The sequence below is a fragment of the Colletotrichum truncatum genome (genome assembly GCF_014235925.2).
Source record: "Colletotrichum truncatum strain CMES1059 chromosome Unknown Contig_0002, whole genome shotgun sequence".
Lineage (NCBI taxonomy): Eukaryota > Fungi > Ascomycota > Sordariomycetes > Glomerellales > Glomerellaceae > Colletotrichum > Colletotrichum truncatum.
In genome coordinates this window covers 5,722,296-5,742,578 of record NW_027222399.1, presented here as the reverse complement: position 1 = coordinate 5,742,578, position 20,283 = coordinate 5,722,296, and the positions used below count along the sequence as shown (strand labels likewise).

At 55.2% G+C, this 20,283-nt stretch overlaps 8 protein-coding genes across 8 annotated transcripts; 4 read left to right on the top strand and 4 right to left on the bottom strand.

The window, feature by feature from the left end:
• Positions 1-455: 455 nt before the first annotated feature.
• Positions 456-3,932, top strand: CTRU02_204523 (sulfite reductase flavoprotein component; the record flags this gene model as incomplete). The annotated part of the gene is made up of 1 exon (XM_036720995.1): positions 456-3,932. One exon carries the CDS (start codon positions 456-458, stop codon positions 3,930-3,932), a length of 3,477 nt encoding a protein of 1,158 aa, XP_036586979.1.
• A 291-nt stretch (positions 3,933-4,223) lies between these two features.
• CTRU02_204522 (hydroxyacid-oxoacid transhydrogenase) lies at positions 4,224-5,852 on the bottom strand (the record flags this gene model as incomplete). Its single annotated transcript, XM_036720994.1, has 3 exons — positions 4,224-4,651; positions 4,732-5,770; positions 5,823-5,852. 3 exons carry the CDS (start codon positions 5,850-5,852, stop codon positions 4,224-4,226), a joined length of 1,497 nt encoding a protein of 498 aa, XP_036586978.1.
• Positions 5,853-6,719: 867 nt separating this feature from the next.
• On the top strand, positions 6,720-7,877 carry CTRU02_204520 (peptidase family T4 protein; the record flags this gene model as incomplete). Its single annotated transcript, XM_036720993.1, has 1 exon — positions 6,720-7,877. The coding sequence occupies one exon, from the start codon at positions 6,720-6,722 to the stop codon at positions 7,875-7,877; it is 1,158 nt and encodes a 385-aa protein (XP_036586977.1).
• Positions 7,878-8,076: 199 nt separating this feature from the next.
• On the bottom strand, positions 8,077-8,626 carry CTRU02_204521 (uncharacterized protein; the record flags this gene model as incomplete). The annotated part of the gene is made up of 2 exons (XM_036720992.1): positions 8,077-8,422; positions 8,508-8,626. The coding sequence occupies 2 exons, from the start codon at positions 8,624-8,626 to the stop codon at positions 8,077-8,079; spliced, it is 465 nt and encodes a 154-aa protein (XP_036586976.1).
• Positions 8,627-9,602: 976 nt separating this feature from the next.
• Positions 9,603-11,896, top strand: CTRU02_204519 (lysyl-tRNA synthetase; the record flags this gene model as incomplete). Its single annotated transcript, XM_070204392.1, has 9 exons — positions 9,603-9,883; positions 9,948-9,994; positions 10,050-10,297; positions 10,341-10,374; positions 10,434-10,573; positions 10,624-10,719; positions 10,772-11,623; positions 11,678-11,834; positions 11,886-11,896. 9 exons carry the CDS (start codon positions 9,603-9,605, stop codon positions 11,894-11,896), a joined length of 1,866 nt encoding a protein of 621 aa, XP_070062155.1.
• A 307-nt stretch (positions 11,897-12,203) lies between these two features.
• Positions 12,204-13,711, bottom strand: CTRU02_204518 (cytochrome c oxidase assembly protein cox15; the record flags this gene model as incomplete). The annotated part of the gene is made up of 2 exons (XM_036720990.1): positions 12,204-13,281; positions 13,335-13,711. 2 exons carry the CDS (start codon positions 13,709-13,711, stop codon positions 12,204-12,206), a joined length of 1,455 nt encoding a protein of 484 aa, XP_036586974.1.
• A 419-nt stretch (positions 13,712-14,130) lies between these two features.
• On the top strand, positions 14,131-16,918 carry CTRU02_204517 (uncharacterized protein; the record flags this gene model as incomplete). The annotated part of the gene is made up of 2 exons (XM_070204391.1): positions 14,131-14,595; positions 14,648-16,918. The coding sequence occupies 2 exons, from the start codon at positions 14,131-14,133 to the stop codon at positions 16,916-16,918; spliced, it is 2,736 nt and encodes a 911-aa protein (XP_070062154.1).
• Positions 16,919-17,543: 625 nt separating this feature from the next.
• Positions 17,544-19,101, bottom strand: CTRU02_204516 (calcium proton exchanger; the record flags this gene model as incomplete). Its single annotated transcript, XM_036720989.1, has 3 exons — positions 17,544-18,233; positions 18,292-18,740; positions 18,804-19,101. 3 exons carry the CDS (start codon positions 19,099-19,101, stop codon positions 17,544-17,546), a joined length of 1,437 nt encoding a protein of 478 aa, XP_036586972.1.
• Between the last annotated feature and the right edge of the window lie 1,182 nt (positions 19,102-20,283).

Below are 20,283 nucleotides of genomic sequence, written 5' to 3'. Positions count from 1 at the left end.
CAACGAACAGCAACAGCGCATGAGTATGGCTGGGGCTTTTTGGACCGGGTCTAACGTCCCTGTGCTCGGTGGCAGGAGTTGCTAGGTAATCTACGGCTATGCACTGGTAAGGTAAGGCCGGCTATGACAAGTCCCCTTGTCTACTACTTTTTTTTTTATATGCTTCGGATCCTGCTCGGAGTCTTTCAACCTCTGGTTGATACCTTTCATCCTTCACTCACCCTTTTCCCTTTTTTCCCTAACGATCCCAAGATCTTCCCAGAACGAATACTCTCTCGTTCGGGTAGACGCAAGTTAGTTTGCTTGCTTCTTGGTGAATCAATTGCTCAGTAGCGACCATTCTCTTGCGAGTGGTGAGGCTTCTACTTCTGGTCCTTCGACTATATTGGATCGTTTTTAATCGCATCTTTTTTGCTGTATTTATTCCAAAGTTTCTCTCTCGAAACCCCCTGAGAATGCAGTTTAAGCAACAAGAGAGCAGCGGCTCTGCTGCCGTGCTCGACGCGAAGTCGCCTGCTCCCGCCGCCCCCGTCAAGAGGGTCTCTTCCACCCTTCCTTTCGGCCAGCCCGTCGCCCTCTCCTCCATCTCCGGACCGACCTACGTTACGGCTCAGCTGCTCGTTCAGCAGGTCTCCTACCTTCTGTCCGACAAGATCTTCTCTTACTCCGCACCGACTTTCGACCTTGATGTTGCTGCCAAGGCCTGGGCTGAGGCCAAGGAGGAGAACATTCACGGCGAGACCACCGACCTTGTCCAGTTGCAGACCAGGACCGGCGCCGGCGCCCTCGCTCTGGGTTACATCTTCAGCCCCGATTTCGACCTGGCCAAGAGACACCTGCCCCAGACCCTGCTCGCCCCTACTCTGAGCTTGAGGAATCTCCGTGCTGCTCTCGACCAGCTCAGTCTACTTTACGGTGTCGCATCTCCCTTCGTTGCCCACGTCGCGGCTCTGGACTACGATGCCACGAACGGCCTGGTTTCCGACTATGACACTGCTCTGCGCACCGCCGAGGAGCTTGGCCTTGGCCTGGTTTCCAGCTCTAGCGCCTATGAGACCCAGCACATGGCTCTCTTCGCTACCCTTATGGCCGCTCTGATGCCCACTCTTCACATCTACGACGGCGTTAGACTCGCCCGCGAGACCTCCCGCGTTGTTGATGCCCTGAGCCGCAGCGGCATTGCTGACCTGTACAACAACATCACCTCCGAGTCCACTGGTGTTAGTGAGAGAGCCGCCATCTCCTCAAAGGTTGCTGACCTTCTGGATGTGTTCAACAAGCACCTCGACCCCACCGAGGACCACGAGAGCCAGCACACTGCTCTCCTGGCTACTCTCATGACTGCTCTTACTCCTACCCTGGGTGTTGAGGACGGTGTCAAGCTCGCAAAGAAGACCCTGAAGGCCTCCGATGCCCTGAACAAGAAGGGTGTTGCCGAGACCTACCAGAAGATTTCTAGCGAGGTTCAGTCTCTGAACAAGAGGCTGGATGACGCCGGCAAGGTTGTTGAGCTTCTGAAGCTCTTCAACAACGAGCTCGGCACCGCCTATGACCTCTTCGAGTACCACGGACACGAGGCTGCCGAGGCTGTCCTTGTTGTCTTTGGCAGCGCCGAGGCCCAACTGGCCAAGCAGGTCGTTACTCGTCTGGCCGCTGATGGTGTCAAGGTTGGCGCCATCAACGTCCGCGTCTACCGCCCCTTCGTCGAGGAAGCTTTCTTGGCTACTATCCCTGACTCTGCTCGTACGATCTCCGTCTTGGGTCAGGTCAAGGACGAAATCGCCGTCAACGACGCTTCTCTGCAGTCCGCTCTTTACACTGACGTTCTGACTGCCGTTTCTTTCTCCAGCAAGTGGCGCCAGGACCCCACCGTCTCCGATGTCAAGTACTCTGCCTCGGAGGCTTTAACCCCCCAGACCGTCGCCGATATCTTTGGCAAGCTTGTCAACAGCGAGGCCGAGTCCAAGCCGTTCCCCTCCTTGGTTCAGGCGCACCAGTACACCTTCTGGGACGTCGACAACTCTGCCGCCGTTGACTCTCCCGCTGTTATCAGCAACCTGCTCTCGCGTGAGTCCACCAGCAATGTCTATGTCCACGAGTCTTTCGACAACCTGCTCCAGGGTGGTATCGTTCGCACGGACATTCGCAGCTCCAAGAAGGCTGTCGAGGCTCCCTACGCCATTGAGGAGGCTGATGTGGTCGCTGTCGGTGAGGAGAAGCTGCTCCAGGACCTTGACATCCTCAAGAGTGTGAAGGCTGGCGGCAAGCTCCTTCTTCAACTCCCCAACTTCAAGGAGGAAGACGTCGAGAAGCGTCTCTCCCCCGTTGTGCGCAAGCAGATCCAGGACAAGGCCATTGAGCTCCACGTCCTTGACGTTGCTGCCTCTCCCGCCTTCGAGAAGGATCCCCAGGTTGTCAAGTTCCTGTTCGAGCTTGCCTTCCTCCAGATCGCTCGTCCCGATATCACTGCCGAGAATATTGCCAAGATCTCCCTCATCGAGGGCTTCCCCAACACCCTCGCTGAGTGCGTCGATGCCCTTAGCCTTTGCCTGCGCAAGGTTGAGTCCCAGGCTGCCTGGGCTGAGCTCCCTGAGGATGTCGTTGTCAGCCCCCTCCCCGCTACTATCAAGCCCAACAGCTTTGTGGCTTTCGACAAGGAGGAGCCCGAGGAGGAGTCCAAGCTCGTTGACTGGCAGGCTGCCGCCAAGGGTCTTGTCTTCAAGGAGGCCTACGGTACCCAGGCTACCCTGCGCCCCGAGCTGCCCGTCAAGACCCACACCGTCACCGTCAAGGAGAACCGTCGTCTTACCCCCGACACGTACGACCGTAACATCTTCCACATCGAGTTCGACCTCGGTGACTCCGGTGTCACCTACAACATCGGTGAGGCTCTCGGTATTCACGCTGAGAACGACGACGATGAGGTTCGCGCATTCATTGAGTGGTACGGTCTCGACCCTGAGGCTCTCGTCCAGGTCGCCGCCCGTGAGGATTCGGCTGCTTTCGAGACCCGCACCGTCTATCAGTCCCTCAAGCAGAACATCGACGTACTTGGTAAGCCGCCCAAGCGCTTCTACGAAGCTCTTGCCGAGTTCGCGACCGACGAGAAGGAGAAGGAGATCCTTGCTGGTCTTGGCGGCCAGACTGGTGCTGAGGACTTCAAGAAGCGCACTGAGGTTGACACCCTCACCTACGTCGACATCTTGCAGGAGTTCCCCTCGGCCCGCCCGTCTTTCCACGACCTTGTCCGCATCATCTCCCCTCTCAAGCGTCGTGAGTACTCCATTGCCTCCGCCCAAGCCGTTACCCCCAACTCCGTCGCTCTCATGATCGTCGTCGTCGACTGGGTCGACCCCAGAGGCCGTACCCGTTACGGTCACGCGACCCGCTACCTCTCCCGTCTCCCAGTCGGCGCTGAAGTCACCGTGTCCGTCAAGCCCTCCGTTATGAAGCTGCCCACCTCTTCGAAGGCTCCTCTCATCATGGCCGGTCTTGGAACTGGTCTCGCCCCCTTCCGCGCCTTCATCCAGTACCGCGCCCTCCAGAAGGCCCGCGGCGAGGAGATCGGCTCCATCCTGCTGTACCTTGGATCCCGTCACCAGCGCGAGGAGTACCTGTACGGTGAGGAGTGGGAGGCTTACCTCGACGCTGGTGTCATTACCCACCTCGGCGCCGCCTTCTCGCGTGACCAGCCGCAGAAGATTTACATCCAGGACCGTATGCGCGAGTCCATGCGCGATCTCGTGCAGAGCTACATCCGCGACGAGGGTAGCTTCTATCTCTGCGGTCCTACCTGGCCCGTTCCCGACGTTACCGATGTGCTGATGGAGGCCATCAACACTGAGGCCAAGATGACCGGCAAAAAGGTCAATGCCCGCAACGAGATTGAGAAGCTGAAGGAGGAGGACCGCTACATCCTCGAGGTTTACTAAATTTGGTATCGCTTTTTGCATTGCATATATCATTGGATTTATCTCTGTACATATACTCATCTACGACCTGAGAAGCGTGTCGAAAAGTTTTATTGGGTTACTAGCAGCCACATGTTCAGAATGAAGAAGCATTTTCTCATGTTCACCTCCATTTTCCAACGTATGTAGTAGAGCGTCTCGCAGTGAATAAGCCGTCAATTGTACATTGCCAAGCTAAAAACCCATGCGTGCCCATCCAATCTCTGATCATGATTATTACATTCAATCCCCTTCGTTAAATCATCAACATCATTAGTGCGCCATGGCATTCTCGAACAGACTCCTGAGCTGCTCTCTCTCCTTCTGCAGCTCCGTCTCCAGGCCGGGTGCGAGCATGAGCACTCTGGCCTGAGGGATGGTGCCCTCGACGAGGTCATCGAGGTGCTCCGTACCGAAACCTAGCTCCCTGATACCGGCCGGCTGGTCGCCGAGGTCCGCGAGGAACTTGGTCAGGGCGTCGGCCAGCACGGCACCCGCATCCTCCTTGCGCACACGGGAGATGTCGACGCCAAAGGCCTCGGCGGCGGCGAGGTGGCGCTCCGGGTTGGAGGCGCCGGTGAAGCGGAAGACTGCGGGGGCGGTGACGGCGACCGAGACGCCGTGCGGGATGATGGGGTATTTCACATTGTAGCCTGCGTGCTGGTAGCCTGGGTTCTGGCCCGAGATGGGGTACGACATGCCTAGGTTTCGTTGGTCAGTTTGTATGCTTTGCAGGTTGGGAGAGAGAGGGGTTGTTGGGGCTTTGTCTTCTTTGGCATACCGTGGCAGAGATGGACGCCGGCGTTACCAAAACCGACACCGGCGAGCGTCGCGGCGAGGAGCATCTCGCTCTGGGCCTCGAAGTCGTCGGGGTCACGGACGGCACGGGGGAGGTACTTCACGGTCGCCCTCAGGGCGTGGAAGGAAAAGACGTCACTGATTGGGTTCGCGCCCTGGTATGCGGGACGGAGGATGGGGTTCTTGGGACGGGGCACGCGCTCGTTGAAGGGGATTGCCGTCCAGGATTCGAGGGAGTGGCAGAGGACGTCCAGACCCGAAGCCGCCTTGACGGCGGAGGGCATGGTGCGGGTGTTGAGCGGGTCGCAGATCCCGAGCGTGGGCTTGAGGTTCCTGTGCGCGACGCCCGTCTTGGCGCGCTTGGAGACCAGGTCGAAGATGGCGGTTCCCGTGGTCTCGGAGCCCGTTCCGGCGGTGGTGGGTACCGCGATCAGCGGCTTCAGAGGCTTGTCGACAGGTCTCCCCTTGCCGAGCGGCGCGTTGACGAAGTCGAGGAAGGGGGCATCGGGGTAGCAAGTGTACAGGTTCATCAGCTTAGCGGTGTCGATGACGGAACCGCCGCCGACGGCGAGGAACGCATCGGGCGCAAAAGGGCGAGCCCAGTCGATGGCGTCGCGGACGCTGCTGTCCTTGGGCTCGACGCGGGTCTTGTTGTAGACCTTGTAGTTGATGCCTTCGCGGTCTAGCGCCTCGCGGGCCTGCTGCATGGCGAAGAGCCCGTCGACGGTTTCATCGGTGACGACGGCGACGCGCTTGGCGCCCATGTTGGAGAAGTCCATGCCGACCTCCTGCGTGGAGCCGGGGCCGAAGCGGATCGAGGAGGCGGCCATCTCAAAGGCGTATTCCTTCTGGGGTCCATCTACGGGCGTTGCGAAGCCGCGGCTGCGGTTGCCCGTGCGGAGAGGCCGCGGGTTGAAGTGAAGAGGGTTGTGATGGTGGTGGTGATTGGGGTTGGTGTGGCATGGGCATGATGGCGGATGGGCTTGAATCGTCCTCAAAAGGGAGACAGCGCGGGTTGCGGCCTAGTAATTGTTGTGAGCCAAGGTGAGAGGAGAGTAGGAGGTTGGGACTTACGTTGGGGATGACCCGGAGTGAAGGCGTCATGGCGGGCGTAATAATTCGTACGTCTTGGATAGTTGCTGGTCTGTACGGCTTATACTAGATGGGAAGTATGTAAGACCGGATTGGATGGATTGCTCTCCTGTATGTGAGATATGAGATTGGCGGAAGAGAGATGAGGTGAAGCCTTGGTTCAAGTGAGGGAGGGAGCGATGTCGGGAATCACATCCCGCCGCTCCTCCGCACAGAGCTGTCCACATTAGTCTCCTTGGTAATGATGGTCGACTTCCCCGGGGTATTTGGAGGCGTTTCCCCGCATTCCGACTCCACTTCCCGGCCGAGACTGTGGGGTTTATTTGCCGAGGTACATAATATATATACCTAGCACACTGCCCGTTATCCCTCTCGCGAAAACCACGTCAACAAATTTCTGTACGAGTTGAAGTTGTATCAATACTCTATCTGTCAACGTTCTTGTCAAACATTGGTCGAATAAAAATCTTCCAGCATAAGTCGCTGAGAAATCCACACAAACGGACATGCATCATCACCCACGTAAGTGAAGTACGTAGTGCCGTCAGCACAGAGCTTCCCTGTAGGACCTGCCCGATAAAGCAAAAACCCACTAGGATAGAAACCCACGCAGCGTTCCAGGATTTCGCTCCATGGTCCAATTAACCAATGGATCATATTCATCCACTGGCCGGTGTGAGTCAATACGCCGCAGTGGATTATGCCACGAAGAGCCTTCATCCTCGACTACATACGTTTACGTGACCATGCTGACCATGTTGGGGGATGATATAAATGACTGCCTTTGCGCAACTAAACAACGGTTAAGTTATAGCATCGAGCTGTATTGCAAGGGGCCCTCTTGAAAAGCCAGTCTCCCCTCTTTACAAACGCTTCAGAATGGCCACTCAGTCGACTCCCCGCGGTCGCATCCGCGAAATCCTCCCAAACCTCCATCTCGGAACTTGGCCGACCGGTCCAAAAAATTCTCTTACCGATGTTCCTGGCGTTCTGGCCTCCACTCAGAGTATTCACGCCGACGAGGGCGTCAACACCGGCGTGACAGTTATTCTTCCTCATCAGAAGTGGTTCAGTGATGCTTGTTACGCTGGTATATTCCGTTTTAACGGCGCCGGAGAGCTGACGGGGTCTCACTGGATCGAAGAGACCGGCCTCTTGTCCAGCCCTATCGTGCTGACCAATACCTTTTCCGTTGGCGATGGGTATCGTGGGGTCTATGAGCACGCCATCCGCAACTACTCGAACGGCGAGGGTGTAGAGTGGTTCCTCTTGCCAGTGATTGGCGAGACGTTTGACGGCTACCTGAACAACATCTCCAAGCTGGCCGTCAAGCCTTCGGATGTGGCCAGGGGTATTGAGACCGCCACAGACGAACCTGTACCCGAGGGTAACACAGGTGGCGGCACAGGAATGATCTGTCACTACTTCAAGGGCGGCACGGGCTCCAGCAGCCGCGTGGTAGAAGGCCTCGACGGTGATGGGAACAGGAAGGATTATACTGTCGCTGCGCTTGTACAGGCCAACTATGGCAAGGCGCCGCACTTGCGCATTGGTGGTGTTCCCGTCGGCCGCATCCTCGAAAAGGAGAAGGCCGAGGCGCTTGCTGATGTTGCGAAGCACAAGGATAAGAAGGATGGATCCATCATTGTTATCATCGCAACTGACGCCCCTCTGACACCGGTTCAGTGTCAGAGACTCGCTAAGAGGGCAACTGTCGGGCTATCGAGGGTCGGTGGCTACGGCCATAATCCGTCCGGCGACATTTTCCTCGCATTTTCGACGGCCAACCATATTCCTGTTCAAACCATTAACAAGGATCAACGCGAAGTGGACCCATTCAAGGCGAAGGCCTTGAAGATCGAGGCTGTGGACGATACCAGTATCAACGGACTGTTCGAGGCTGCGGCGGATGCGACGGAGGAGAGCATTTACAACGCACTATCCTCAGCAGAGACTTTGACGGGTTTCTCTGGGCACAAGATTGAAGCGCTGCCTCTGGATCGACTTAGGGAGATTATGAAACAGTACGATCCGTAATTACCGTGTCTGTTTGAACTACCGATGCGTAGTTGCCAGTTGGCACAGGAATTAATGAAGGTTTATCAATGCAACGTCGCAAATGTTTCTGCCTTTTCTATAGCGTCCAAAACACACCCCTCGTCCATGTTGTATGAGCCGCTGCTTGCGCCCAGCTATCCTCCAAACCACGACCGAAGGACGTCCTGCTTCCAATACACTAACGCCCAACGCTCTTGCCTTTAGGTTCCTTGCCCTTGCCGACAACTCTGTCGTACAAATCCTGGGGCAGGGCCTGCTTCACCGCTTCTCGGATTAGGCATACGTCACGCATCAAGATCTCGTGATGTTCAGTAGCCAAGTGGTTTTCGGCGCGAAGTGCCATATCGACAGCCTCATCGGCCGCATCGTAGACCTTCATCAGAGTCGCCTTAAATTTCTTGTGACTATCTTTCCAGGCGGCAGTTGCAGCTTCGTCGGATGATGGCAGGGACTCCGGATCTAGGTCGATGTCGAACACCACCAGGAGGTGGAGTAGAGCGCTAAGATTGGAGATGACGCGCCTCCTGAAAGTACGTTTTAGTAATTCTTCTCTCCATATCTGCCCCCATACTCCCTTGAATTTTGACGTATGGCATGAGAAGAACTTACGATGATTTGTATACTCGAGTGACAGCTCTCTCCGCAGCCTTATCTCTCTGATGAAGCTCAGAAGGGTCGCCTTCCTCAGTATCTTCATTTGAAGAAGCTGTCTGACTTTTGGGCATCATTTTGGTTGTTTGCGATACACTTGGTCTTGATACTGGTTTCATGGAATATCTGTCTCTCCTTCAAAGTGAATTGTTCTTTGGCGTAGATGTCTAGGCCAGACGCAGTTGAGAGCAGAAAGAGAAGAAGTGAGTTTCCGTTCAACTGAGAAAAGTTCGCTAGCTACAATAATAAATGGATTTGAAAGTCTGAAGGAGATGCCGTTGAAGTGATGCTCTTTCCTTATCAAGACTTCAGGCAGACGATTACAAAGTGGCACCATCGTGTCGTTAAAGAACCAGCGAAGAGTCCTGCCTTCTAAGCCTTTGTGACCAGTACTCTCCTGTCACCTTCCTTCTGAGCCACTTGTTTGTCTATCAAACGGTCGTATTTTTCATTGACAGATGGTAAGAACTGGCAAAGCCGGGTACAATAGCCAGAAAAAAAAAAGAGAGAGGGAAAAAAAAAAAAAAAAAAAAAAAACTACAAGTTGCTAGACGATACTATATCTCCAAGAGTTGAGCCTGCGGTTCGAGATGCTCCAAATTGCTAGTGTATTCATCTTTAGTTTTGAAAGCTTTCACTTGAACATATACTTGGTATAATTCTCTGCCAACAATGATGCAGTATCTACCTGCCCTTGAGAATCGCTCTCTTAGTCAACATTGGACGATGATGGTCTTGTCAGGGGCTCAAGGAGTGCATCCGTACAGTGTGCGACTGCCATAGACAGTGCAAGGTACCCCTCCCCCACGAAAGACTCTGCCCCTCCTCGAAGCGGTGAGTCAGGGCAAATACTTTGACTCAGTGTGCGTACTACCCCGCTGCAGCCAATGCACTGTTGCCCCTCGTCCCAGCTTAAATAATTTTGACCGGTAAAACTCGATCGCGAGACGCAGGATTTTTGGTGAGTCAAACCCGTCCGCCGTGACAACATAAATATCTCCCCGGGACTCGCCCATTGACAACTAATTTTGTCAACAGACAAACCCCGCAATCATGGCCGATTCCAGCGCTCCCGAACCCCCCACCGAGCAGGTCAAGGACCTCAAGGTCGAAGAGCAGAGCGCCAAGCTTTTGCTCGACGATGTCACCGGCGAGATGGTCTCTAAGACCGAGTTGAAGAAGCGTCAGAAGGCTCGCCAGAGGGATGCTGAGAAGGCTAAGAAGGCCGCTGCCGCCCCTCCCAAGCCCGCCGCTAAGAAGGGCAACGCTGAGGCCGACGAGAAGAACCTGGACCCCAGCCAATACTTTGAGAACCGTTCTCGTGCCATCAACAAGTGCGTCTTGTCTTTTGGTCTTTTAGTCGTTTGTTCAAGGGTATGGACTGACTAAATGCAATAGGCTGCGCGAGACCAAGTCTCCTAACCCCTACCCCCACAAGTTCCACAGTAAGACCTCCGAATACCATCATTCCTGGGAACCGAGTCTAATTTCTCCATGTAGCCGACTACGACCTGCGCAGCTTCGTCAAGGACTTCGGCCATCTCAAGTCCGGTGAGCATGACAAGTCCAAGGTCATCCGTGTCGGTGCTCGTATCTACAACAAGCGTGCCTCTGGCAACAAGCTCTTCTTCTATGATGTCCGCGCTGAGGGCGTCAAGGTCCAGGTCATGGCCCAGGCTCAGGAGGTTGCCGAGGGCACTCCGTCGTTCGAGGACCAGCACCTGCACCTCCGCAGAGGCAAGTATCGGGTTTTTCGATTAGAAGGGGTTGTTGACTGACCGTCGTCTGCAGGTGACATTGTTGGTATCATTGGTTATCCTGGAAGGTATGCGTCGCGTGATCTCTACCATTGAGCTCAATGCTAACTTTAACCCAACAGGACAGCCCCCAAGTCCAAGATTGAGAAGGGCGAGGAGGGTGAGCTCTCCATCTTTGCGACGGAGTTTGTTCTCCTCACTCCTTGCTTGCACACCCTTCCCGACGAGTACTACGGCTTCAAGGATCACGAGGAGCGCCACCGCAAGGTACGACTACCCGATATCGGACTTAGAACACAACGGCTAACATGGCGTAGCGCTACCTCGATCTCATCATGAACGAGAAGAGCCGTCAGACACTCATCGCCAGATCCAAGCTGGTTACCTACATCAGACGATACTTCGATGACAGAGTAGGTCAACTTCCATCGGATGATGTCGGCATCGGCGAACTAACTTGCGCAGGACTTCATCGAAGTCGAGACTCCTATGATGGGTCCCATCGCCGGTGGTGCCACTGCCAAGCCCTTCGTCACTCACCACAACGACCTTGACATGCAAATGTTCATGAGAATAGCTCCTGAGCTCTACCTGAAGGAGCTTGTCGTCGGTGGTCTGCACCGTGTCTACGAGCTCGGCCGTCAGTTCAGAAACGAGGGTGTCGATCTTACCCACAACCCCGAGTTCACCACCTGCGAATTCTACCAGGCGTTCGCCGACGTCTACGACCTCATGGACCTGACCGAGGACCTTGTCAGCGGCCTCGTCAAGCACGTCACCGGCGGCTACAAGACCAAGTTCCACACCCAGCACGGTGAGGTTTATGAGGTCAACTGGGAGAAGCCCTGGAAGCGCTTTGAGATGATCCCCGAGCTTGAGAAGGCCACCGGCGAGACGTTCCCTCCCGCTGATCAGCTGCACACTGCTGAGACCAACGAGTTCCTCCAGAAGGTTCTCAAGAAGATGAAGATCGAGTGCTCGCCGCCCCTGACCAACGCCCGTATGATTGACAAGCTGGTCGGAGAGTACATTGAGGAGCAGTGCGTCAACCCCAGCTTCATCTTTGGCCACCCGCAGGTCATGTCGCCCCTCGCCAAGTACCACAGAGATATCCCCGGTCTTTGCGAGCGCTTTGAGGCCTTTGTTTGCAAGAAGGAGATTGTCAACGCCTACACCGAGTTGAACGACCCCTTCGACCAGAGACTCCGCTTCGAGGAGCAGGCCCGCCAGAAGGACCAGGGTGACGACGAGGCTCAGATGATTGACGAGAACTTCTGCATGTCTCTCGAGTACGGTCTGCCTCCTACCGGAGGATGGGTAAGTTTACTGTCACCTGCTTGCCACCGTTTCACAAACTAATCAATTGCATAGGGTATGGGTATTGACAGAATGGTCATGTTCTTGACGGACAACTACAGCATTCACGAGGTTCTTGCCTTCCCCTTCATGAAGGAGGAGAAGCAGGCGGAGAAGAAGGCTTCCGCCGCTGAGGTCGTTGGCGTCAAGCCCGTCCCCGAGGAGGGTATTCGTAAGTAACGAAGACCCTGCTTTTGAAGAACCTGGCTAACTGTCGATACAGCCCACAAATAGATAATTCACCAGATTGATGGATTGTGTTGCCAAGAGACGATTCGGCTTATTAGATTGTCTACTCGCGAGAGCACGCAAAGGTGCCACCTAAAAGATATCCGGCAGACATTCCATAGTCTAGAGCTGAGCTTCTATTATAAAACAAAAAAATAGGATAGACAGGAGATGAGAGACCACTCGAGGGTGGTGTTGCCCGTCTAGTGCATGGTGCTACAGTGTTATACAAATCTTATTGTTCATGTGCCATAATGCAATCGCTGCCATAATGCAGATACCATGTGGAATATTCAGAAAACCGATAGCCCCTTCAATGCTTGACGTTCATGGCCTTGATGCGCTTCTGGATCATAGCCAGGGTGGACTTGGGCACACGCAGGCGGTGGCCGAGAACCAGGGCGCCAGTCAGCAGGGCCAGAGCACCAGCTTGGTGAGTCGCGGCCAGATGGGTAGGGACGATGTAGATGAGGGTGCTGATGCCCAGAGCGGCCTGCATAAGAACCAAATGGACGGTGCCCATGACACCCTTCTTCACATCTCTGGGAAGGGCGGCAGCCACGCGACCGGTGCGGGAGTAAGCAAAGAGGGAGAGGATAGCAGTGAGCGTGGTCATGGCGAGGATGCGGTGGTCGAGCTGAACAGTGCTGGGGTTCTCGAGCATGTTGCGCCACCACAGGTCAGAGCCATCCTCCTTGCGAGAGTAGAATTTGTCCCAGAGCTCCTTGGCTGGCGGGGTGAGACCGAGGCCCATGTAGGGGAACTCGTTGTAGATGAGACCAGCGTCGAGGCCAGCGACGAGAGCGCCAGACATGGCGGTGGTAAAGACCAGGGCGACAAGGGCAAAGGACAGGCGGCGGAAGGTCTTGATGGCAGGGTTCTGAAGGGCAGCCAGAGCCTTGGAGGCGGCGACAGGGTCGGCGAGTAGGCGGCGGGTACGTAGGATGGACAAAGCGGACATGAGCATCCAGGAGTAGCAGACGAAGGCCGTGGCAAGGTGGGCAGTCAGGCGGTACTGGGAGACACGAGGGTGGGAGCCGGGAGCGAAAAGGTCATCCTTGAGGCCAGACTTGACCATCCACCAGCCGATGAAGCCCTGAAAGCCGATGAGGGCGGAGATTCCAAGGAGGTTGACCGCCATCTTAGGGGTGACGCGGCGGCGGGCGATGAAGTACAGAGTCGGCAAAACGAAGGACATTCCAATAAAACGGCCCCAGAGACGGTGGGACCACTCCATGAAGTAGATCTTCTTGAACTCGTCCAAAGTCATATGCGGGTTGAGAAGCTTGAATTCGGGGGAAGCACGGTACTTTTCGAATTCGGATTCCCAGTCTTCATCGTTGCGCGGAGGGAGAGAGCCGGTTACAGGACGCCATTCAGTGATACTCAAGCTAGCTTGATGTTAGCCGAGACTCAAGAGACAAAGTTTGAAGTGGTGCCATACCCAGATTCGGTCAACCTCGTGAGGCCACCCCAGACAACGATACCAAAGACACTGACTGCGCTACCAAGAAGCCAATATGCTACAGACTTGGAATTCGTCTCGGGCCATGCGCTTTTCTTAACAGTATCCTTGGCCGCCTCAGCAGCCTGCTGGGCGATTGGGGAGGCCTTGTCGGCGATGACATTGCTGCTGAAGTTCAGCGGAGCCTTGGTCTGGTTGAAGCATCGGATCTGCTGCGGCTGCTGCGATCGTACGATATCGAGGATTCGGGAAGAGGATTGCCATTGCGGCTGCTGCCGCTGGCATTGTCGCAATATTAAAAGTGAAGGCGAAGCCCGAAGGGCCAGCCTTCGCAAACCCGGTGCGAAAGACGCCATGTTGGACCCGTGGAGGGTGTGGTGTTTGCTGCGACGCAGTTGTGGTGGTGTTGGAGTCGACTGATTTTATGGATATTTTATCTGGATGGGAAATAGACTGCAGCCGAGTGGTTCGGTGCTAAGGTGCTACAACTTCCGGCACCCCTCGGTAGGAAGCGGGCCCTCTTTTAGTCAAGACCCCTGGCAGACCAGTGCACCCTGGACACCCGTTGGTCTGTCGAACGATGGCAGGAGCGCCCCCACTGTAAATTTCTCATTGACCGCCATTCACCCACCTCGGCAGAATTTGTCGAAAAAGTTCCCTTCAGCGTGCTTGTGTGTGTGCGCTCCGATCCTGTGCGGGATAAGGCGTTGTGCGGACCGGCTACCAGAGCTCACGACAAACATCACTCACGCTCTCTATTAAACTCGTCGAAAAAATGCCTGGAAGACAATCCCACGGGCGGCCACTGCTGTCCTCGAAGCCGCAAGCGAAGAACTTCCGCAAGTCCAAGGCCAAGGCCCAGGCCAAAGCTCTCGACGCCTTTACCATCGCCTCAGAACAGTTCCCTACCAAGGAGAAGCGAACACCAAGGTTCCGTGAAATCGAGGCGCCTGCCGACACCGGAAAGAAGAAGCACAGTCGCGACGAAGATGATGAGGATGAGGACGAGGATGAGGATGGGGAGGAGCAGCCCAGGCGAAAGAAAGTGAAGCCCTCCAGTGGGGGTGGCGACGGTGATGATTCAGACGAATACGGCAGCGACAGCGAAGGAAACGAGTGGCATTACGGCGTTAACGAAGATGAGGACTCGGAACTCGACAGTGACGAGGCTTTTGGAGAGAGCGACGACGAGGATTTCCAGGGTTACTCTTTCGGAGGCAGCAAGTCTGCTAAGAACCAGGTTTGTCGGTAGTTGGCCTGAGACTAAAGACAGCTATTAACAACTTTGCCAGGAGGACGACTCAGATGAGGAAGATGATGGCGACGACGACGACTCTCTAGGCGAGGACGCAATCGACCTAGCGCAAGCTTTGGACGAGTACGAGTCCGACGAGTCCATGGCAGACCAAGATGACGGCTCCGAGGGCTCAGAGTCCGAAGACGATGCTGACAGCCCGCCATCGTCCGACGAAGACGACGAGGAGGACCAGGAAGCCGACCCCTCAAAGCTCGGCGAGCTCCAAAAGTTCATTGCCGGCTATGGTGGTGATGACGAGGACGCGGCACCCACGAAGCAAAAGCAAAAAATCAGTTTCAAGGACCTCGGTCTCGCCGGCGTCAAGGATGCGCAGATGCGCAAGTCGGTTAAAATCATGGCCAAGGAGGAGAAGGAGACGCGCCCTGGCGCCGGCAAGAAGCTCGACGTGCCCCTCGCTCGCCGGCAACAGGACAAACTTCAGCGCTCTGCGGCGTACGAGAAGGCCAACGAGACCCTTACCCGATGGCAGGATACTGTCAAGCATAACCGTCGCGCGGAGCACCTTGTCTTCCCGCTGCCCCAAAACGCGGCCGATGAGGGCCTCGACAACCGTGAGCTACAGGCCATCACTGCCAAGACGTCCACTTCCGAACTCGAGCAGACCATCATGTCTATCATGCAGCAGAGCGGTCTCGCGCTCAACAAGGAGGAGGAGAACAAGATGAAGAAGGCAGAAGCAGAAGAGGGTCTCTCCAAGGAGGCGCTCAAGGATCTCGTCAACCAGCGCCGACGCGAGCGTGAGCTCAACTCGCGCGAGACGAAGCGGGCAGCGCGTATCAAGAAGATCAAGAGTAAGGCTTACCACCGTGTCCACCGCAAGGAGAAGGAACGTGAGGAGATGAAACTTCATGAGGCTATGGCCGAGAACGGCGAGATCGACTCTGAGGCCGAGCGGGATGCAGCAGACCGCGCGAGAGCGCTGGAACGTGTGGGTGCTCGCCACAGAGACTCCAAGTGGGCAAAACTCGGCGCATCCAACAAGCGTGCTGTCTGGGACGAAGATTACCGTGCCGGCCTGCATGACATGGCCCGCCGCGAGGACGAGCTGCGCAAGCGCAAGGAGGGCCGCTCTGGAAACTCCGACAGTGAGGAGGAATCTGACGATGGCGACAGTGACGGTTCCGACGAGGAGGGCCAGGAGAAGCGCGCGCTGCTGAAGCAACTCAAGCGTATCGAGAACGAGGAGGACGACGGCCCAACCTCGGCACTGATGCAGATGAAGTTCATGCAGAAGGCTGAAGCCCAGCAGAAGAAGGCCAATGACGAGCTGATCGCTCAGATCCGTCGGGACATTGCCTCTGACGGCGAGGGCAGCGACGAAGAGGAGGTGACCGAGGTCGGTCGCAATAAGTTTGGCAGTGCAGCTAAGCCTGCCATCTCAGCGCCGGCGCTTTCCAAGAACAAAAAGAGCAAGAAGACTGCGGCCGCGGAGACGGACGACAACGACGTCCCTGACAACAGTGTTCTCAACACCGGATACTCCATCACAGCTGAGGCCTCGACAACAGGCTCCGCATGGTCCTCTGGCCCTCGCAAGAAGTCATCCAAGTCCCAGTCAAGCGGCGCGCGCGTTGCGGACCTCGACAACTCGCAAGCCTTGACCGCCGTGGCGCCCAAGTCCAAGTCCAGATCAAAGACCTCCGGCAAGGGTGGCGCTGCCGCGGATTCGGATGCCGATTCGGACGAGGGGGAGGACATCCACCTGCCCCTTGCGATCCGCGACATCGCGCAGATGGACAAGGCATTCGCAGGCGACGACGTCGTGGTCGATTTTGAGCGCGAAAAGGCCGAGATTGAGGCCGACGACGACGACAAAATCGTCGATAACACGCTGCCCGGCTGGGGCGGCTGGGTCGGCGATGGCGTGAGCCAACGCGAGAAGAAGCGGCAACAGGGCCGGTTCTTGACCAAGGTCGAGGGCATCAAGAAGGCGGATCGTAAGGACGCCAAGTTGGAAAAGGTTATAATCAGCGAGAAGCGCGTTAAGAAGGTTCGTCATACACCCGTATATTTCCGACTAATGTTTTTTTTTTCTTGCATCACAGTTGCTGACTATCTGCAGAACGACAAGTACCTCGCATCGCAGCTCCCCCATCCCTTCGAGTCCAAGGCGCAGTACGAGCGCTCGTTGCGTCTGCCGCTTGGCCCCGAGTGGGTTACCAAGGAGTCTTTCCAGGAGGCGACGAAGCCGCGCATCCTCAAGAAGCAGGGTATCATCGCGCCCATGTCAAGACCGACATTGTAGGGAGCGACGACGATGGGGAAGAATTGGAGGAGCAATGTAGCATGTTATATACATATACTTTTTACACTATCCACAGAAACAGAAAAACACCTCCTGACGGTGTTTTACAGCGCGGCGTAAGACGCCTGCAGCAAACGACAAAAGCAAATCTGATAAATCTTTTTCTTTTTTCATCATTGTCCATAGGGACGACTTTTTGTTCATTGCGGACAAATACTAGCAATTACGGACCTCGCGAACCAAGTGTTTTTTTTCATCTTTGTGCCTTTGCCAACACCAATTTCTCCGTTCCTCTCTGGATGGAATCTGAAATACCGCCCCCTGGAGAGCACACCGTGGAATATAGTACAGTTCTGAGATAGACACACCAAGGAAATATGCACACAAAAAAGTTTGTTTTGTTCAACGATAGTCTGCCGATAGGGCCTCGTCGCTTCAGAGGCATGCCTCACAGCGAAATGATAATTTTCGTTATCAAAAGTGTGCCCTTTGAGCGCCAGGACGTCCTATAGGGTATAGTGGTCGTTCCTGAACGCCGAGCTCAGGTGTTGGGTTATCAAGCATATACACCCGTTCTAAACCTTTTCTCAACGTATAATGACATGATCAACACCTCCTCCTCAGCTCAGCCCTTGACGACGGACAGAACCCGGTCAATGGCATCGCTAGGGCTGACGTAGAAAGCCAAGGCGATGATAAAGTAGAGGCCAAGCAACATGGCTCCCTCGAGGTAGTTGGACTTGCCGTCCTGCACAGTGTACGTAACAACCAATACAGAGAATGCAAAGGCGACGGTCTCAAAAGTCTCGAAGTGAAGAGTCATGGGCTTGTCGAGGACAGCCCATCCGAGGATAACGAGGAAAGGCGTGACGAGAAGGGCGATCTGAATGCTAGAGCCGATGGCGACACCCATGGCAAGGTCCATCTTGTTCCTAATGGCTACAACGACGGCAGTAACATGCTCCGCAGCATTACCGACGATGGGAATCAGGATTAGACCGATGAAGTTCCTGCTAATGTGTGCGCTTTCGACGAGATCATCAATGCTTCCGACCAAGTAGTCGGCGCAGATGGCGACCAAAACAGTGGTAACGACGAGAACCAAGCCGGCAGCGATAGGGCCCATGACAGGCTCCTCGGCCTCCTCCTCGAGGTGTTGCTGAATCTCGGCATCGAAAAGGTTGGGGTGGGTGCGGAGCTGGAACCAAAGGTACATGACATACAGCGCCAGAAGGATAATGGCAGTACCTCGAGAAAGCACTAAAATGCTGTGCTCCTTCTCGGCAGACTCTGCCTTGTCAAGTACTGAGTAGAGCTATCATGCAGTGTTAGTCAGGGGGGTGGGGTAACAGGCACACCGGTGGAAGCCTTACCGTAGCAGGGATAACCAGCGAAGCTGATGACAGCGTCATCAGCGAGCAAGTGGTCTGCGCTGTGGCAGAGGCGAAGCTCTGTTCCATGCCCTGGCCCGTAACCCTATCGCGCATATTGACAATACCGCCAAAAAAGAAGCACATGCCCATGACGAGGAGCAAGTTGGACAGAATTGAGCCTAGCATGGACGATTGGACGACCTCAATCTGGCCGTCTCTCAAGGCGACAATGCTGACAATCAGTTCGACGGCATTTCCAAAGGTAGCATTGAGCAATCCTCCCAAAGCTTCGCCCAGCTTCATCGAAATCTGTTCGGTCGCAAACGACAAGACGGCGGCAAGCGGGATAATGGCGAAGAAATTGATGGTGAAAACAGCGGTTGAGCTCCAGTTGGACTCTCCAGCGACGATGCCAATGGGGACCATGACGAGTAGGAAGTTGACATAGTCTGTGGGTGAAGATGCATGTTAGAAAGGTGTGCGCAACTTTGACAAGAAGAGATGCGACTTACTGCTGAGGAGAGTGACCTTGGTGACGTGCCAGATATGGGACGAGTACTTCACAGCGATGTTGCTGCTATCGGTGCCAGGAGTATGCCTCGCATCAAACAGAAACTTGAGCGTCTTGTTGCCGTTGTAGTGGTCGTCGCCATTGGCGCCGTTGCCATTATGGGCATGGTAGCCGGAGTGGTTGCCGTTGAGGAGAGGCGAGTTCTCGTCTGCCTCGCCATCGCGGCCGTTGGGCTTATTGGTGCTGCCCCAGGAGCGAACCTGTTCGCGGAAATGACGGTTGGCTGAATTTCCAGACATCACGCCGTCATATTAGTCCAAGCCTTGTACCTCCGAAAGAGAACAATGAAGCAATATCTGCTGTCGCGAGTGCTGCGATGGCAGTGTGCGGTAGGTATGAGTGAGGTAACCGACGAGTGAGAAACGAAAATGGAAAGGAAAAACAAGGAGTGACAGTCCGCAGGATAAGGCGACCAGATAGATGTGTGAGCCGCCTGGTATGCCTCTGGAATGAAAGGACGAGAGAAAGAAGAGAAAGGGCCAGTAGCAAGCGGATTGAGATATGCTTGTGTGGCTTGGAGAAAGGAAAATGTAGAGCGAGTTGACGGCGTGGAAAAGATGCGCCTAAGACTGGAGCCGCCAAGAAGAGGCAGTAGTAGTAGCGCAAGTAGTTGTCAGGGAGGTGCAGCAGTTATTGAAGGGACATGGGTGGGAGGGGGAACGGGGCTTTGCTGGGGGGCCGACGATGGACGGGTAAGTAAGTATGAGGCGGGTAAAGAGTAAAAAAAAAATAAAAAACAAAAAAATGGAAGCATCCAAGACAAGGCCGGTTAGAGGTACCTTGGGAAATGCAATTTGGTAAGGCAAAGCAAGGGTGGTGCAGACAGATCAGAGGGCGAAGCAAAAAAGTAAAGACGGTCTGAGAAAGCAACGGTACTTACAAACCATCATGTGCCCCGAGCTGGGTATACTATGTAGGTAGCGTGGTAGCGTCTATCTGGACTGGTAGTTCCGAACAGTTGTCACGACGGTCCGGACGGAATTTGCTGGGAGGTCCTGTATCTGGGTGCCGCCCGACGGGCAAGGCAAGTGGGGTAAGCGTCCGTCGGTCAGTGAGGGCGTGATCCAATTGAAGGGGCGCAGATGGGAGCACGTTGGGTGCCAAGTCGCAAGGTACAGAGTGATCTGGTATCGGGAGGTGTGAGTGATGGTGGTCCAAGTGCAAGTGCGAAAAAATTAGGGGGAGGATGAGCTCGAGGCAGAGCGCGGGCACCCTTTTGATGCGATGCGGGTCGGTGATTGAGTCGAGTGTACTTTTGCCGACCGTATGGAGAAATGCAGTGCGAACGCAAGGCCCAATTGGTAGTCTCTGCGTCTGCGAGGGACGAGAACAAAAAGAAGGAGCTTCAGGTATCCGTGAAATGTTCAACAGGGCGTGTTCCAGCTGCAGTTCCAGTTTCCAGTTTTCCAATCTTCAGTTGA